This window comes from Apis laboriosa, unplaced genomic scaffold, assembly GCF_014066325.1.
Source record: "Apis laboriosa isolate Shangri-la unplaced genomic scaffold, ASM1406632v1 scaffold35_cov144, whole genome shotgun sequence".
In the NCBI taxonomy this organism is placed as follows: domain Eukaryota; kingdom Metazoa; phylum Arthropoda; class Insecta; order Hymenoptera; family Apidae; genus Apis; species Apis laboriosa.
In genome coordinates, this window is record NW_025222966.1 from 1,368,157 (window position 1) to 1,383,003 (window position 14,847).

At 23.1% G+C, this 14,847-nt stretch overlaps 1 protein-coding gene across 2 annotated transcripts in view; it reads left to right on the plus strand.

The window, feature by feature from the left end:
- The window catches only part of LOC122715471 (alpha,alpha-trehalose-phosphate synthase [UDP-forming]), a 49,577-nt gene extending 35,174 nt beyond the window's left edge, over positions 1–14,403 (plus strand). The window contains exons 3-10 of one of the 2 annotated variants that reach the window (XM_043937695.1): positions 7,375–7,539; positions 8,653–8,881; positions 9,406–9,722; positions 10,288–10,661; positions 11,007–11,198; positions 12,137–12,485; positions 12,860–13,153; positions 13,351–14,403. In XM_043937695.1, the coding sequence (XP_043793630.1) occupies positions 7,375–7,539; positions 8,653–8,881; positions 9,406–9,722; positions 10,288–10,661; positions 11,007–11,198; positions 12,137–12,485; positions 12,860–13,153; positions 13,351–13,578 (2,148 nt within the window). In that variant the 3' untranslated portion in view covers positions 13,579–14,403. The remainder of the gene's footprint in view (positions 1–7,374; positions 7,540–8,652; positions 8,882–9,405; positions 9,723–10,287; positions 10,662–11,006; positions 11,199–12,136; positions 12,486–12,859; positions 13,154–13,350) is intronic. The other variant, XM_043937696.1, reaches the window with a different exon arrangement.
- Positions 14,404–14,847: the final 444 nt, after the last annotated feature.

The window sequence follows — 14,847 nt, forward strand, 5'->3', positions numbered from 1 at the left end:
AAATATATTGTTAATAATGATGATTATTATCACTATTCTTGTAATGATAAAAATTTAAATCATTAAGAAGTAAAATTGATCAAATCTAACGAAAATAATTATTTAATTTGTATATTAAAATTTTTTCAGAAAAATCTGTTCATTTTGACATTATCTTATTTAAAATAATATTTAAAATGTAAATTTTATTTTAATAATTCAAAAAAGATTCGATTTCATTTAAATTCAAAATTATTGGAATACCTTTAAATAATTATTTAAAATTCTTAAAATTATTTTAATCTAATCATATCAAGAAATAAATATTCGACTTTGTATTGATATTCAAGTATGTGTCACTCAACGAATGCAAATCTTTTGTAAATAAGAACATCATTCGTTACGATAGAGAATAAGTTAAATCACGCGGTCGTCGTTTAACAACATGTTTTGAATAAAATAAGTGGGGCAAGAGGGAGAGACACGTTTGTGACTACTATATCTTTCGATTATAATGAGTGTGTGGTGTATATTCATACTTTCTTAACGAGTTTTTCTTTCTCTCACAATTCTGATAATTGGTAATTAAAATATTTTCGATCTTACCGCACGATCCAGTCTTTTAAATTGTTTATGAACCGAAACGCATCTCTCCTGGCATATTAATAATTTTTGCCTTTGTTATAATATAATTTTAAAAATAATTTCAAATCAATTTTTTAATTTTAAATGACTTTAATCTAATAATTAACTTATGACGATTACTACTAAACAAATGCTACTATTTATATGTTATTGAAAATAAATTTTTCAATTAAATTATTTTTTCTATCTGTGAATATTTGGATTTCTAAGAATATTATTATTAAAATAAAAATATTTATAAATATCGATTCGACTAAATCTTGTATTCACCTGACGCAAGTTAGAAATTCGTTTTAATAATTTAATTTATTTAATTTAGCATGATATTAATCAATTTTATTCGAAATTGTTGTTTTGATCTTTACAAATTATTATAACATTTTAAGTTTAATAAATTTTATAGCATAATTTTATAGTATAATTTAATTTTATAGTATTTTATAGTATATAAGTTTAATAAATAATTTTATATGTATTAAAAGAATGGATAATTAATTAAATAGATAATTAATTAAAATCGTAATACTAGCAGCATGATGAATTAATTTATTTTCTGCAATTAAGTTTCTAACTTCAATTTTTATGTTCTTTACGGATACAAATACGGATGATTGATGAAATTCAAATCTGATCGATTTGCAAAACAAACGAATCCTACGATACGAAAATAAATAAAAAGATCTTTATCATTATAACTGGTACGTTTAAAATATCACTTTCATATATTTTGTATATGCATTATAATATGTACAATATATCTGTATTCAAAGTTGTAGATTTAAAAAGAAAAAACAAAAAAACAAAAAAAAAAATGTAATAAATTACGCGAAAAAATTTTTTTTTTCATTAAATTTTGTTTTATGTTCTAATTTTAATTTAGTTCGTTATATTTTAATCTGTATTGGAATATATTATGTTAATGAAAATGTTAGTATTCATATATCTATTTATAAAAATATCTGAATATTTAAAGAAAGGATCAAATTTAAATTTGATTGTTCTTTTTAAAAAATAATAATCATAAAATTCAAAAATTAAATATAACATATGAAATAAATTTTTTAAATGTTCGTAAGTTTGAAAAGAATTATATACATAACTTGTTAATTAATTAATAACTTGTATATTTTTTTAACGGAAAAAAATGTTTTTTTAATTTTTCAATTATTAATGACAGAAAAATATTTTTATGTTTCACCAATAAGAAATATATTTATTGAAAATAAATTTTTTTATAATAACTAATTAAAATACTAACTAAAACTATGTTGCGTAAATGCAGTGCATTCGATAATACGAAAAGATTAATAAATTTGTAAAAATTACTTATTGGCAATTTTTTTTATGCAATCAGAATTTATTATTATCTAATAACAATTTATGATTACTATTAAAAATATTTGATTTATTAGCACTTTTATATATTTGCATTTAAATATGCAAAGATATAAAGAATATCAAGAGAAACATTACTGAGTAATAATAATAATATCTGCTTCCATTTCTTTAAAGGATTTAAAATATAAATTTGCACAATCATCTTTACACTCTATTAAATTTGTAAAATCTCATGAATGATATCAGTTGAATTGTGGCAAGGGGTTTCATCGATAAACACAAGGTGTCTGTAAAAAATTTCCCTCTCTTCGACATAATAATGTATAAATAAACGAGTAATCCTGACCACAATGATATGTAATCGTAACAATGTCATAAATATTCGTGTTACTTTTACTGTTCATTAATCAAGACATTACTTAGATCTTCTTCAGATGATTGTGTCTAGTCCATTGGAAACATTATAATAATTATCTCTCTTAGTGATTGGTCATGACGTTCTTGCGTCAATCAACGATCGAGGAATGGATGTGTTTTCACGCTGTTAGGAAAATAAAAGAGGCCGAACAAATAAATGAGCCCCAAGGAGGATAATGAACAATTAACAGACGCTTTGGAATGCGTCATGTTGCCAACAACGATTATTAATTAAGTTCCATGAACTACGGACTTTATGCACTTCCGATTGCCAAGTTTCGATTTGTTCTTTCATTTAGCACAAATATAGAAATTGAGAAACTGGTATTTTTTTCTCCAAAGATATCGATCGATATATTAATTAATTTTATATAATTATTATAATAATTAATTTTAGAAAGAGTGATGAAAAGAAGGAATAAAAATATAAAATCGAGTATTAAGATCTTCGAAAGTTTTTACAGGTTTTAATTATACGTTATATATTATATATTAAAACAATGAAAAAGATTATATAAAGATCATGTGATCTATTTGATTTTGTTTTCCAGTTATAATGAATTATTTCTTCGACACTGTATCTGCTTATTTTCAGAGAGAGATGTTCACAATGATTCCTTTATATATGAAAAAGTTTGAAAAAGTTTCAGCATTGACTTTTTCCATTTTTCGAAATATTATTTTTTCTAAAAGTCTTATTCAATTTTTTTTTTTTTTGCGAAATATTTTGATATTGTTAATAACGTTCGATATTGAATTTCGTTTGTAAATAATGAAACTAACTATTTTTTGATAAAATTATTGCAACATGAAATTCACTATAACTCGAAAACAAATAGGTCAAATTGGACATATGTTTATATTAATTTTTTTTTTTTTATTGTTTTCATATAGATTCATCCACAGAAACAATTGCTCAATACGATGAAAGACATTATATATTACTACTTGCAACGATTGAAAATTTATCCAATTCAATTTAAATTCAACATTCGCAAATTTTGCAGCTTGTTATTGTGGAATAAACTAATTTTTTTTTATATTATTTCAAGATCATTGAAATACAAACTTGTTTAATTATTTTTTTCTATTATTTATGCATATATTGTGCGTTCAATATTGTCTCTATTTTTAATACAGATTTTTATGTATTTATTTATTTTTTTTTATGTATTTATATCCTTTTTATCATTTGAAAGCAGTCTTAATATCGAAAATATATACAAATGATATTTTTAAGAATTTTTAGAGTTTTTCAATTATATTTAATTTTTGAAGTTAAGTGAGATTTTTTCTAAGTGAGATAATTTCGCTCGCAATTATTTTTTACATTAAATTATTTGAATATTTTGATTATATTATTATTGAAAAATATTTAATAAAATTGTGTGTGTGTATATATATATATAGAATGCAAAGATAATAATCTTAGTAAATAATAATTTTATAAAATATATATAAAATGCTAAATTTTAGAAACATAAAACTTTCAGTATTTATATCATTAAAATGTTTAATGATATATGAAATGTCAAAATATTAAAATGTTTTTTAATATTTCTACAAAATTATTTTTTTTTGCACAATGATAAATGAATCATTTAAAAATAAAAATCGAATTTCTGAAAAATTATTTCCTAGATATTAAGGATACTGGAATATTAGGAAATTCTTTTATGACAACTATATCTTAAATAAGAAAAAATGTGTGAAATCTCTTTGTAGTCTGAGGATTGAATTTTCAAGAATTTAGAACGTTCATAAAAAAGAAAATAGGTTAACATTTTGACAAATATATTATATTTTTTCATGAAAAGATTTTTTTAATATAAAATTATATATTTAAAACTATATTTAAAACTAATTATAAAAAATTGATAATATATTATTAGGAAAATAAAAAAAAAAAATTGAACATTAATTGATTTATATTTGTGCAATTTCAATTGTAATATTAATTAAATAAAATCATATAAATTAAAGAACATAAAAGTTTAAAAGAAAACAAGAAATTAGAAATTAGAAGATCTATCCCAAAGAAGATAAGATTGAAATAGAATAAGAACTCTATTTCAAATAAACCTATAACTTTTTACAATGGTAAAAAATTTTTTAAAAATGAATTATTATTGATTATTTGTAGCATTTCTGAATCAAAAGAAAAATGAAAATGATCATTGTATCTTAAAAGGGCGAATACTTTGAAATTCAATTCTGTAAGTAGTACAAGTCAATTAATTCTCATTCATAAAAACCAATAATAGTATACTTATTTATTTATCTCTTTATTTGATGAAATTTTAGTTTTATTCTATATATCATTTTTTTATGATGTAATATTCTTTTTAGATTTTATGATGATGATGAAAATAGTTTGCTGACAATTTTATGCTTCTTTAAATCGATAATAAATATTCGTTTCAATCAGTAAGACATATATTTGTATATAATACAAATTGATTGAAGTAACTAAAGAATCTCTTAATCTTAATCAAATTTCTAAAGTATAATCTAGCACATGTCAAGGATAAAGCAAATATTAATGATCTATATACATATAATATTTTTAATCAAATTGTTGAATAATAATCTATAATTTTATATTACTGTAAGATACTGTAAGATCATGCAATCATTATTGAGAATACACATCAATGTATATAGTATTAATTGTATGATACAGTTTTAAAAATATACGTTATATATTTAAATAAATTTAAAACAAATTTTTTTTATTACAATATTTATATTTGTTTAAATATGATTTAATATTGATGCGAAAAAGTTATACAATTCTAAATCAAATCTTCATTGATAATATAAATTCTAATTTTTTTCACATATTCTGGAAAATATTATTAATATTAAACATTAAAATTACGAAATTAATAATAATAATAATTTCCTAATATTTATTTCTTTTTGCTCTTTTAAAACTTTTAGTGGACATTTTAAAGTTATATTATTATATATAATATATATAATTAATCTACATTTTCTACATTTAAGGAATAAGAAATGAAAAATAGAACGTAGTCATCTTTGATGTTTATTGCATTTCAATTCAAACAAGAAATAAATATTTTAATTACATGGAATCTAAATAAATAGTAAATAAGCAAATAATAAATTCTTTATTATTAATTAATTAATTTTAAACATAAAATAATATTTTCAATAGAATTATATATTAGAAATATTTTAATTTTCTAGTATTTGCTTAACTTATCTCAAATTTTTATCTCTTCTATATTATATCCATTTAAATTATATATTATGATTATATTATTATGATTATTTTTTTTCATAGTTCAAATAAAAATGAAAAATTTTAATTACAATTTTTATTCTTATAAGCAAATGAAATTTCGATTATAAAGAGAAATTATTTTTTAAATATACATTTTAAGATACATTATTTTATATACGCATGTATTATGCATTTATTATATATGTATAATAATTAATAATAGAATAATCGAAATCTTTGCATTATATTATATATTATTATTATATGTAAGACGCACAAATTTGATCAAACATGCACAAACGTGTTAAAAAGATTACATATTTCTAGAAACATTTTATATTTTCTCTTTATTTTATATTCATATATAATATAATTTCTAATTACGCGAGAAATTAATTTATATGAGAATTTTCGATCGATTGATAAAGAAAATTTTGTATTGCATTTTACAATTATTGTTGTTGCGCTTCCGGCAACGACAATAATTAATCTACACGTACAATGATCGATATAATGTCATTTAATATTTGCCGAGTTACTACTCGTCTCTTTCGATTGACTCGAAGCTATTTGCAGCAATCGGGCGTGTATCTACGACTTAAGATACGATAAAAATAGGAAGTTTAGTCTGTGCAACGAATATAATGCATGGATAATAATGATAAAATGTGCATGATAACGAAACTATAAATACATATGATAGGAGTAATTATTCTTGGGAGAAAGAAAATGGAGATACTTTTTCCTTAATTAATTCGTATTTCATATCCAAGAGAAAATATTATCTTAAGGGAAAAAAATATGTATAATGGATAGCGAATCACGGTTGCATTGAAACCGTGGGAAAACATTTGAGAAATTTAATGATACTATTTCTCTTACTTTTGTAATGTTTATAAATAATGATTGTGTACGTAATAATATTGAAATTCTGGTCAAGAGATTAAAAGAAGATTTTGTTAAATTGTTTTAAAAGATTTTTGATTTTCTGAAACGAATTAAAGTTTATCTTTATTTATTCATTAATTATGTTCATTTATTAATTAATAAAGAAATTAAAATGTATTATAGAGAAATTATTGTTTTCATAGAATGTGTATTCCATAGTCTTTATCTATAAGACAAGATTCTTCTTTCAATAAATGTTATAAGTTATCTTTTCCCTCATAATTCTATTATGCTTTCCAAATACATTTATATCTTATATTGAAATGTCAAATTAATTAAAAAATTAAAATAAATGATTTACAATTAAAATTAATTTTTTCCATCGATAAACTTTGATATTTATAGCTTTTATTGATAAAATTTTTTAATATTTAAAATAACAAAATATTAAATATAATTTCTGTTTTATTCTACTATTTTCAATTTCAATATACATTTTTTTTTAATTATAATTTTATTTAATGTAAATATATTATTAAGTGTAAAAATTATAGCAAAATTTATTCAAAATTTAATTTGCTCAAATATAATAAATATAAATATTAAAAATTTAAATAAAGAAATAAAAGATAACAAAATGAATTTCTTCCATACAACTGTTCATTTTCTCCATGTCTAACAATACATAAAGAAATAATACAGAAAAAAAGAAAAAAAAAGAAAAAAATTTTTTTTCGAAAAAGTATTTCTTTACTGTTACACAAAGAAAGTGCCTTAGGATATCTGCGAATTAACTAAAATCTCTTTGTGTTTCATTGCTAGATTAAAAAAAAAAATTGTAATGTTTTGTTATCCAGGTTGTGGCAGTACATGTTGAACCAAACATTTTCGATTCGTACTACAATGGATGTTGCAACGGAACTTTTTGGCCATTGTTCCACTCTATGCCTGATCGAGCAACCTTCATTGCGGAACATTGGCGAGCGTATTCCGCGGTAAATGAGGAATTTGCAGCAAAAACGGTGGGTAGTTCTCGAATGGAATATTGATTATATATAAATTAGGGGAATAATTCTTGGAAAGTCGAGAACTTGATAATATTATTATCTATTATATAATCTGACAATTGTGCAAATAAAATTGTCAGATAAAAGGAAAGATAAATGAAATATAAGACATAGGAAGTTTTATAGTTTGTTATCTACACACCTTGTATACTGTACAAATAAGTTTTTTATTTTGAAACTGTTAAGAATGATATTAAAGTGACAAATATTTGTTGTTATAATTTAAATAAAACGATATCTATTTTTATAAATGAAATATATCATTTTCATGAAAAATAGGAAATTTTACATATGCATGATTTAGATTTTGAATAGTTTTTTTTTAGGGTATTTTAATATTATAAAAATCAACATTATTTTCTAGTAATTTTTAGAAATTTTTGTTTAAATTTTTAGAATTTTTGTTTAAAATTTTTTATTGTATATCTTATTGTTTTATATAAATATAAAATCATTATTGAGTTACTTTTTTAAAAAAACATTAATTATTTTTCTATATATTCTATTTTAATAATCTGGATCAATTAGATATTTTAATAACTTATCTATATAGAATCGAATCTCTATTGAAATTTTAAATATTTAATGAAATAATATAAAATATAAAACAAAAATAAAAATATCATAAAAATATAGAAAAAATATTTTTTTACCAGCCAAATATTAACGTTTCTGGATAATAATTTAAATGAAAAGAAATGCTATTCAATTATCAATAATTGCAAAACAATTTTAAATGAATGTTTATGTATTTTTAGATTATGTATTTTAAATTATTAATATTTTGCTTCTTACTTTAATCATAAATATCAATAAAATATAATTTTTTGCTAAAAAAATTGATAAAAATATTTATTATTTTTAGAACTTTAATTAAAAAATATAAGTAAAAAACAGTAATTATAGAGTAAAATCATCAAAATGTATATAAATTTGTCATGAGTTTAATTCAATTCCAGATCACTGTTTTCCTTTATTGAAATATTGAATAAAAAATTAAATGTTTTATTACATATTAAATAAGCATTCTCGTAATAATAATTTAATAATTTTGTCTTTGATATTTAGGTCCGTGCATTAGAAGAAATCCATAAAGAGCAAAAGAATCAACCAAATGGTACACCACTAGTGTGGGTGCATGATTATCATTTAATGTTGGCTGCGAATTGGATTAGACAAGCAGCTGATGAGAAGCAACTTAAGTGTAAATTAGGTTTCTTCCTTCACATCCCTTTTCCACCATGGGATATATTCAGATTATTCCCATGGGCTGATGAAATCCTTCAGGGAATGCTTGGTAAGTAAATATATTTTTCAATTCTTAGATTCTTAGATTATAGATATTATATTTTAGACATTATAGATATTATATTTATATAGATTTTTATGTTGCTAAGAATTTTTGTATTGCAAATCTGTATATTTTAATCAAAATTTATAAATTTTAAAATGCAATTCTTAAAAAATAATGAATTAATTATGACAATATTTATTAGAAATATAAAATGTTATTTTTTAAAAATAAATGAATATTGATTTATAAATTCCATGAATTTTAATTTAAAGAAAATTAATATGCATAAGATCAATTAAAGAAAAATTTAGCATTCGTTAAAGAAAATAAAATTAAAAAGAACATTATACTTGAAAAATATTTACTATTATAATAAATAATTATAATGAGAGTAATTATAGAAGGTTTATGAAAAATTATATAAAATATAATGCATATATATTGATCACATATTTATTGCATATCTTAATATTTTTTTATTCAAAAAAATTTGAAAAGCAAATTTAATAAAAATAAATTCTCATTAGGTTGCGACATGGTCGGTTTTCATATTCAGGATTATTGTTTGAATTTCGTCGACTGCTGCCAGAGAAGTCTCGGTTGCAGAGTCGATCGTAAGAACTTGTTGGTGGAGCATGGTGGAAGAACTGTACGAGTGAGACCACTTCCAATTGGTATTCCATTCGATAGATTTGTCTCGCTGGCCGAGACTGCCAACAAAGTTATATCAACTAATCAGAAAATTGTATTGGGCGTTGATCGTCTCGATTATACTAAAGGTCTGGTTAATAGACTGAAAGCTTTTGAGATGCTGCTGGAAAAGCATCCGGAACATCGTGAACAGGTAAAGATGTTGCTATTATCTAGTTGCATACAATTACAAAAAGATTCGTTTTATATTTATACATTTAATGTCTGTATGCAAAAGCAAATCTTTAAATTATTAAAAATAGTTACTTTATATTATTATATTATTATATATTAGATTATTATATTATTATATTATAAATATCTTTTAGATAATAATAGTAAATATTCTTTTAGATATTTATTTTAATATTGTTAATATTACATTCAGATATATATTTTAATGTTTGAAAGAGACAAAGTCTATTAAGTGTAACTACTTTAAGTATTTACTTAAGTATTTCAGAATAAATATTTAAAATGCATTTATTTTGCATTTGTTTCTGTTTTTAATTACTTAATAATAACTTTTATAATTGAATTCTTATAATTCTTAATAATGTAAATTCTTATAAAGATAGTAAAGAAACGCAGTTACATTTAAATTTAATAATTAAAAGATTTAATAATTAGATTTAATAATTACATAATTATTTTATTCATATTTTAAAGAAATTGTATAGTAATAAGAAGAAATTACATGAAATGATATTTTTGTTTAGGTTACTATGCTTCAAATTGCTGTACCATCGCGAACAGATGTGCGTGAATATCAAGATTTAAAGCTTGAAATGGATCAGTTGATCGGTCGCATAAACGGTCGATTTACAACACCCAATTGGTCTCCTATTCGTTATATTTACGGTTGTGTGAGTCAGGATGAGTTGGCGGCATTCTATAGGGATGCTGCTGTTGCTCTCGTTACTCCACTTAGAGATGGAATGAATTTGGTTGCCAAAGAATTTGTTGCTTGTCAAATCAATACACCACCGGGTGTGCTGATTGTTTCTCCATTTGCTGGAGCTGGAGAGATGATGCATGAAGCTTTGATTTGTAATCCATATGAAATAGATGAAGCTGCAGAAGTTATTCATAGGTAAGTTTTAAAATGTTCAAATGAAAATGATATTATTTAAATATTTATACTATTTATATTATATATTTATAATATTGATACTATGAATTTAATTAATATTCCAACATTAATATTAAAGCTAATTTTTAGTTAATTTACATTAGCAAATTTTATTATTCTTTTATTTCATAGTTTTTTTAACATAATATCTTTATTAAAATTAATTTCACTTTTTAAATATATGATTTTAAATATATAATTTTTTTTAGAAAATGTATAAATAAAAAAAATAAAAAACATAAACAATATCGCGAAAATCTAGTTTTATTTCTTATTATAAAAATTTATTATATATGTACATTTTAGAGCTCTTACTATGCCAGAAGATGAACGCACATTAAGGATGAATCACTTAAGACGTCGCGAAAGGATCTACGATGTTAATTATTGGATGAAATCTTTCCTGCAAGTAATGGGATCGCTCGAAGAGCACGATTCTGTAGGTGCTACGACAATGCAACCGGTGACTATGGATGATTTCGATGATTATTTGAGCAAGTAAGTATTATTAGAATTCAACAATGGTGTATCTGGGCCCGACCAGAGCATGCGTTTATACGGGACTCAATCAACAAAAATTAAATTAAAATTATTTGGTGTTAAAATTATTAACACGTTATAGATTATAAATTTCTTATTGAATGAATTATTGATTAAACTCAAAATACTAAATGAATTAATTGCATTTTAACGTATGATTATGAGCAAACTATTATATTGAAAAACATTATTTAAAAAATTTCTGATATATAATAAGAAAAATTTATTGAATAATGAAATTGCAATTCAATTTGTAGTAATATACAAACTCTAAGTTAAGTAATTCTTTTACTAAATAACTTTTAATATGTCATTCCTAGAATTTAAATTTTGTATAAAATGAAATTTATAAATGTATAATAGTTTGCTTATTGCATATACAAGGATAAATTCTTGGGAATGCCTATATATAAAACATATATTTAATAAGTCAACTAAATCATTGAAATGGAATGATTTCTTCTTTCAATGCAGATTAAGAATAGATTTGTTTATTAAAGCATCGAGCATGAGTTTGGGTACATCGCAACGTGGGGAACGTTGGTCATCTGATATTGTATTTCTGATATTGTCGGTATAAAAATTATAAATTCCAATTATTAAAATTATAAGATTACTTTAAATATTTTTCTCCTAATTAACTATCTATTTTTTCTAATTTTCCTAAAATACCTGTTAAAATTCCCTGTTATCAAATTACTGTGGTATATTTAATGCATCGTGAAAAAGTATAAATATATTCCTGGATCAAATTTATATAATATTGGGATCTTCGATATGTTCCATGTTTGATATTATTTGAGGTTATGCTCAGCCAGAGAATGCTTTTGGAAAACGGGCGGGCCCGCGCGTGCGAATGTGACCTGACTCATGATGAAAATCGGGTAACGTTCCAGTGACATCCACATGTCCCCTAGGTATATCGGCGATAATCATAAGTTGGCTCTCTTATTGGATTATGATGGTACATTGGCTCCTATTGCAACGCATCCGGATCTTGCAATCTTACCACTTGAAACAAAGAATGTTTTACAAAGGTTGTCCAATATGTCTGATGTGTATATAGCAATTATATCGGGTAGAAATGTGAACAACGTAAAATCAATGGTTGGCATAGACGGTATCACATATGCTGGAAATCATGGATTGGAAATTTTACATCCAGATGGCAGTAAGTTTGTTCATCCGATGCCTGCTGAATTGGAAGGCAAAGTGGCAAATTTGATGCAAGCATTGCAAGATCAAGTGAGTTCCATTTAAAATATTTTTTAAATATTTTATTAGTTTAATATTTTAAAGATTCTTTTATATATTTCATTAAATTAAAATTGCTTAAATCTTTGTAATCATAATTTTCTTATTAATGTTGAAATTAATTAGAATGAAAATAGCTAACATAAAATTAAAAATATAAATGATAAAGAAAAATGATAAAAAAAATTAATACTGTAATTTTGATAATTAAATATTTTTATCACATGTAATATCACATGTAATCATTCGAAATTTTTATATCATAATAACAAAAATGAAATTTAAAAAATTTTAAATAATTTTAATAATTGCCAAATATGTATATATTGAAATAAAATTTTATTAATTTGATATATTCTATGCAGCTCTGCAGAGACGGTGCTTGGGTAGAAAATAAAGGAGCATTATTAACGTTTCACTATCGTGAAACGCCTATGGAGGGACGTTCTGTGATGGTTGAACAAGCAAAGAAAATTATTGAACAAGCGGGTTTCAAAGCCTGTTCAGCACATTGTGCTATCGAGGCGAAACCACCTGTCGAATGGAATAAGGGCCATGCTTCCATTTATATTCTACGTACTGCATTTGGCTTAGATTGGAGCGAACGTATTAGGATTATTTACGCTGGTGATGATGTGACAGATGAAGATGCAATGAAGGTATGAACTTCTTAATAATCGATTTATAAAATGAAAAAAAATATTACTTTTAATTTAGTTTTAGAGATTTTCCACTCAATTATATCTTTTTTCTAATCTTTTGATTTCGTTTTATATTATAAATATTTATATATATTTTATATATATTTTTATATTATATACTATTATATATAATATTAATTGTGTATTTTATCTAGGCGTTGAAAGGTATGGCAGCAACTTTCCGTGTAGCGTCATCACATATAATTCGTACATCAGCTGAAAGGCGTTTGCCGAGCACGGATTCCGTATTGACCATGTTGAAATGGGTTGAAAGGCACTTGAGCAGACGTAAACCACGCAACAGTACTGAAATTCCTTCTAGATTCCGTCGTAGCAGCGCTGGCATTACTATGGAAATGTCTTATACGACATTAGAATCCTAGATGATACTGTAACATTTTACATTATCATATCGACTGTGTCCTCGACAAGAATTTTGTATATCATAAATTTATAAAGATATACTTATAAAGTAAGGACAACTAAACAGAGAGAGAAGAATAAAAATAAAAGGACAAAAAGGAATGTCTAAGTAGTTAAAATCAAACAAAAAAGCAAAAAAAAAAAAAAAAAAATGTAAATTGTTTAGCATAATCGTGATGGTAAAACACCATCAGCTAATGAACAAATCAAGTATCATGTGAATACTTTTTCTTTCCGACGAACTGTATTCGAGAGCTATAATTACATTCAAATATATAAGAATTAATTTAATAGAACAACCGTACAAACATATAGATATCAGCCAAAATAAAAGAAATCTTTTTTGATGTGAAGCAAATAAATCTTTGTAAACTATTTTTAATTGATGTATCTCTCCGGTAACCATTTAAATGGCTTTACCCCATAAAATAAATTATGAGAAAAAAATTACAGAAAAAAAAAAACAAAAAAAAAAATGAATGTTATGTGTGCAGTCGTCAAAATCGTCAAATCTCTATTTCAATCGTGATGTGTGAATATATACATGTCCTCCTTTTTTTTTTTTGTAATTTCATCGTTTATCGTATAATTACAAAAAAATACATTGTACGGTAATAATTAGGCTGAATGTAGTTTTCGGCGAAGAGTGTTTCATCGAAAACCATAATAGGTACTTAGTTATGTATAGTTTTTAAGTTCGCGTCGCTCAAAAAAGTAACAGAAAATATTCGATGTATTGTAATATTATTGAAATAACTTAACTAAAAGTGATTTTATTAACCAAATATTGTATAATTGCTATCCGAAACATGAAATGAATAATTGTAATGGAAAAACGATTTTACATTGATACATTAAAATATAAGAGAAATCATTATATTCGAATTTATAGTCCGCTCAAAAATGATCATAATCAATTAATATAATGGATTTCAGTTTTGCATTCGTAAAATTTAAATTAATTTGTTAAATATTATATATTTAAGTTAAATTGATTTAAAAATTTTTGCAGTTTGTATTTCAGCCATATTTTGTATACTTTTGAAGTTGATAAAGATGAATAAGGATGAATTCTCATTGAAATAGAATCATGAAATGTCTGTTTTTTTATAAAAGGTGTTTTTCTTTTTTTTTTTTTTTTTCTCTTGCGAATATGTTCTTTTTTTATAAGAATATTGAATGAAATTTATAAATTTGTATTATTAAATAATCGACATAACAAAAACGAT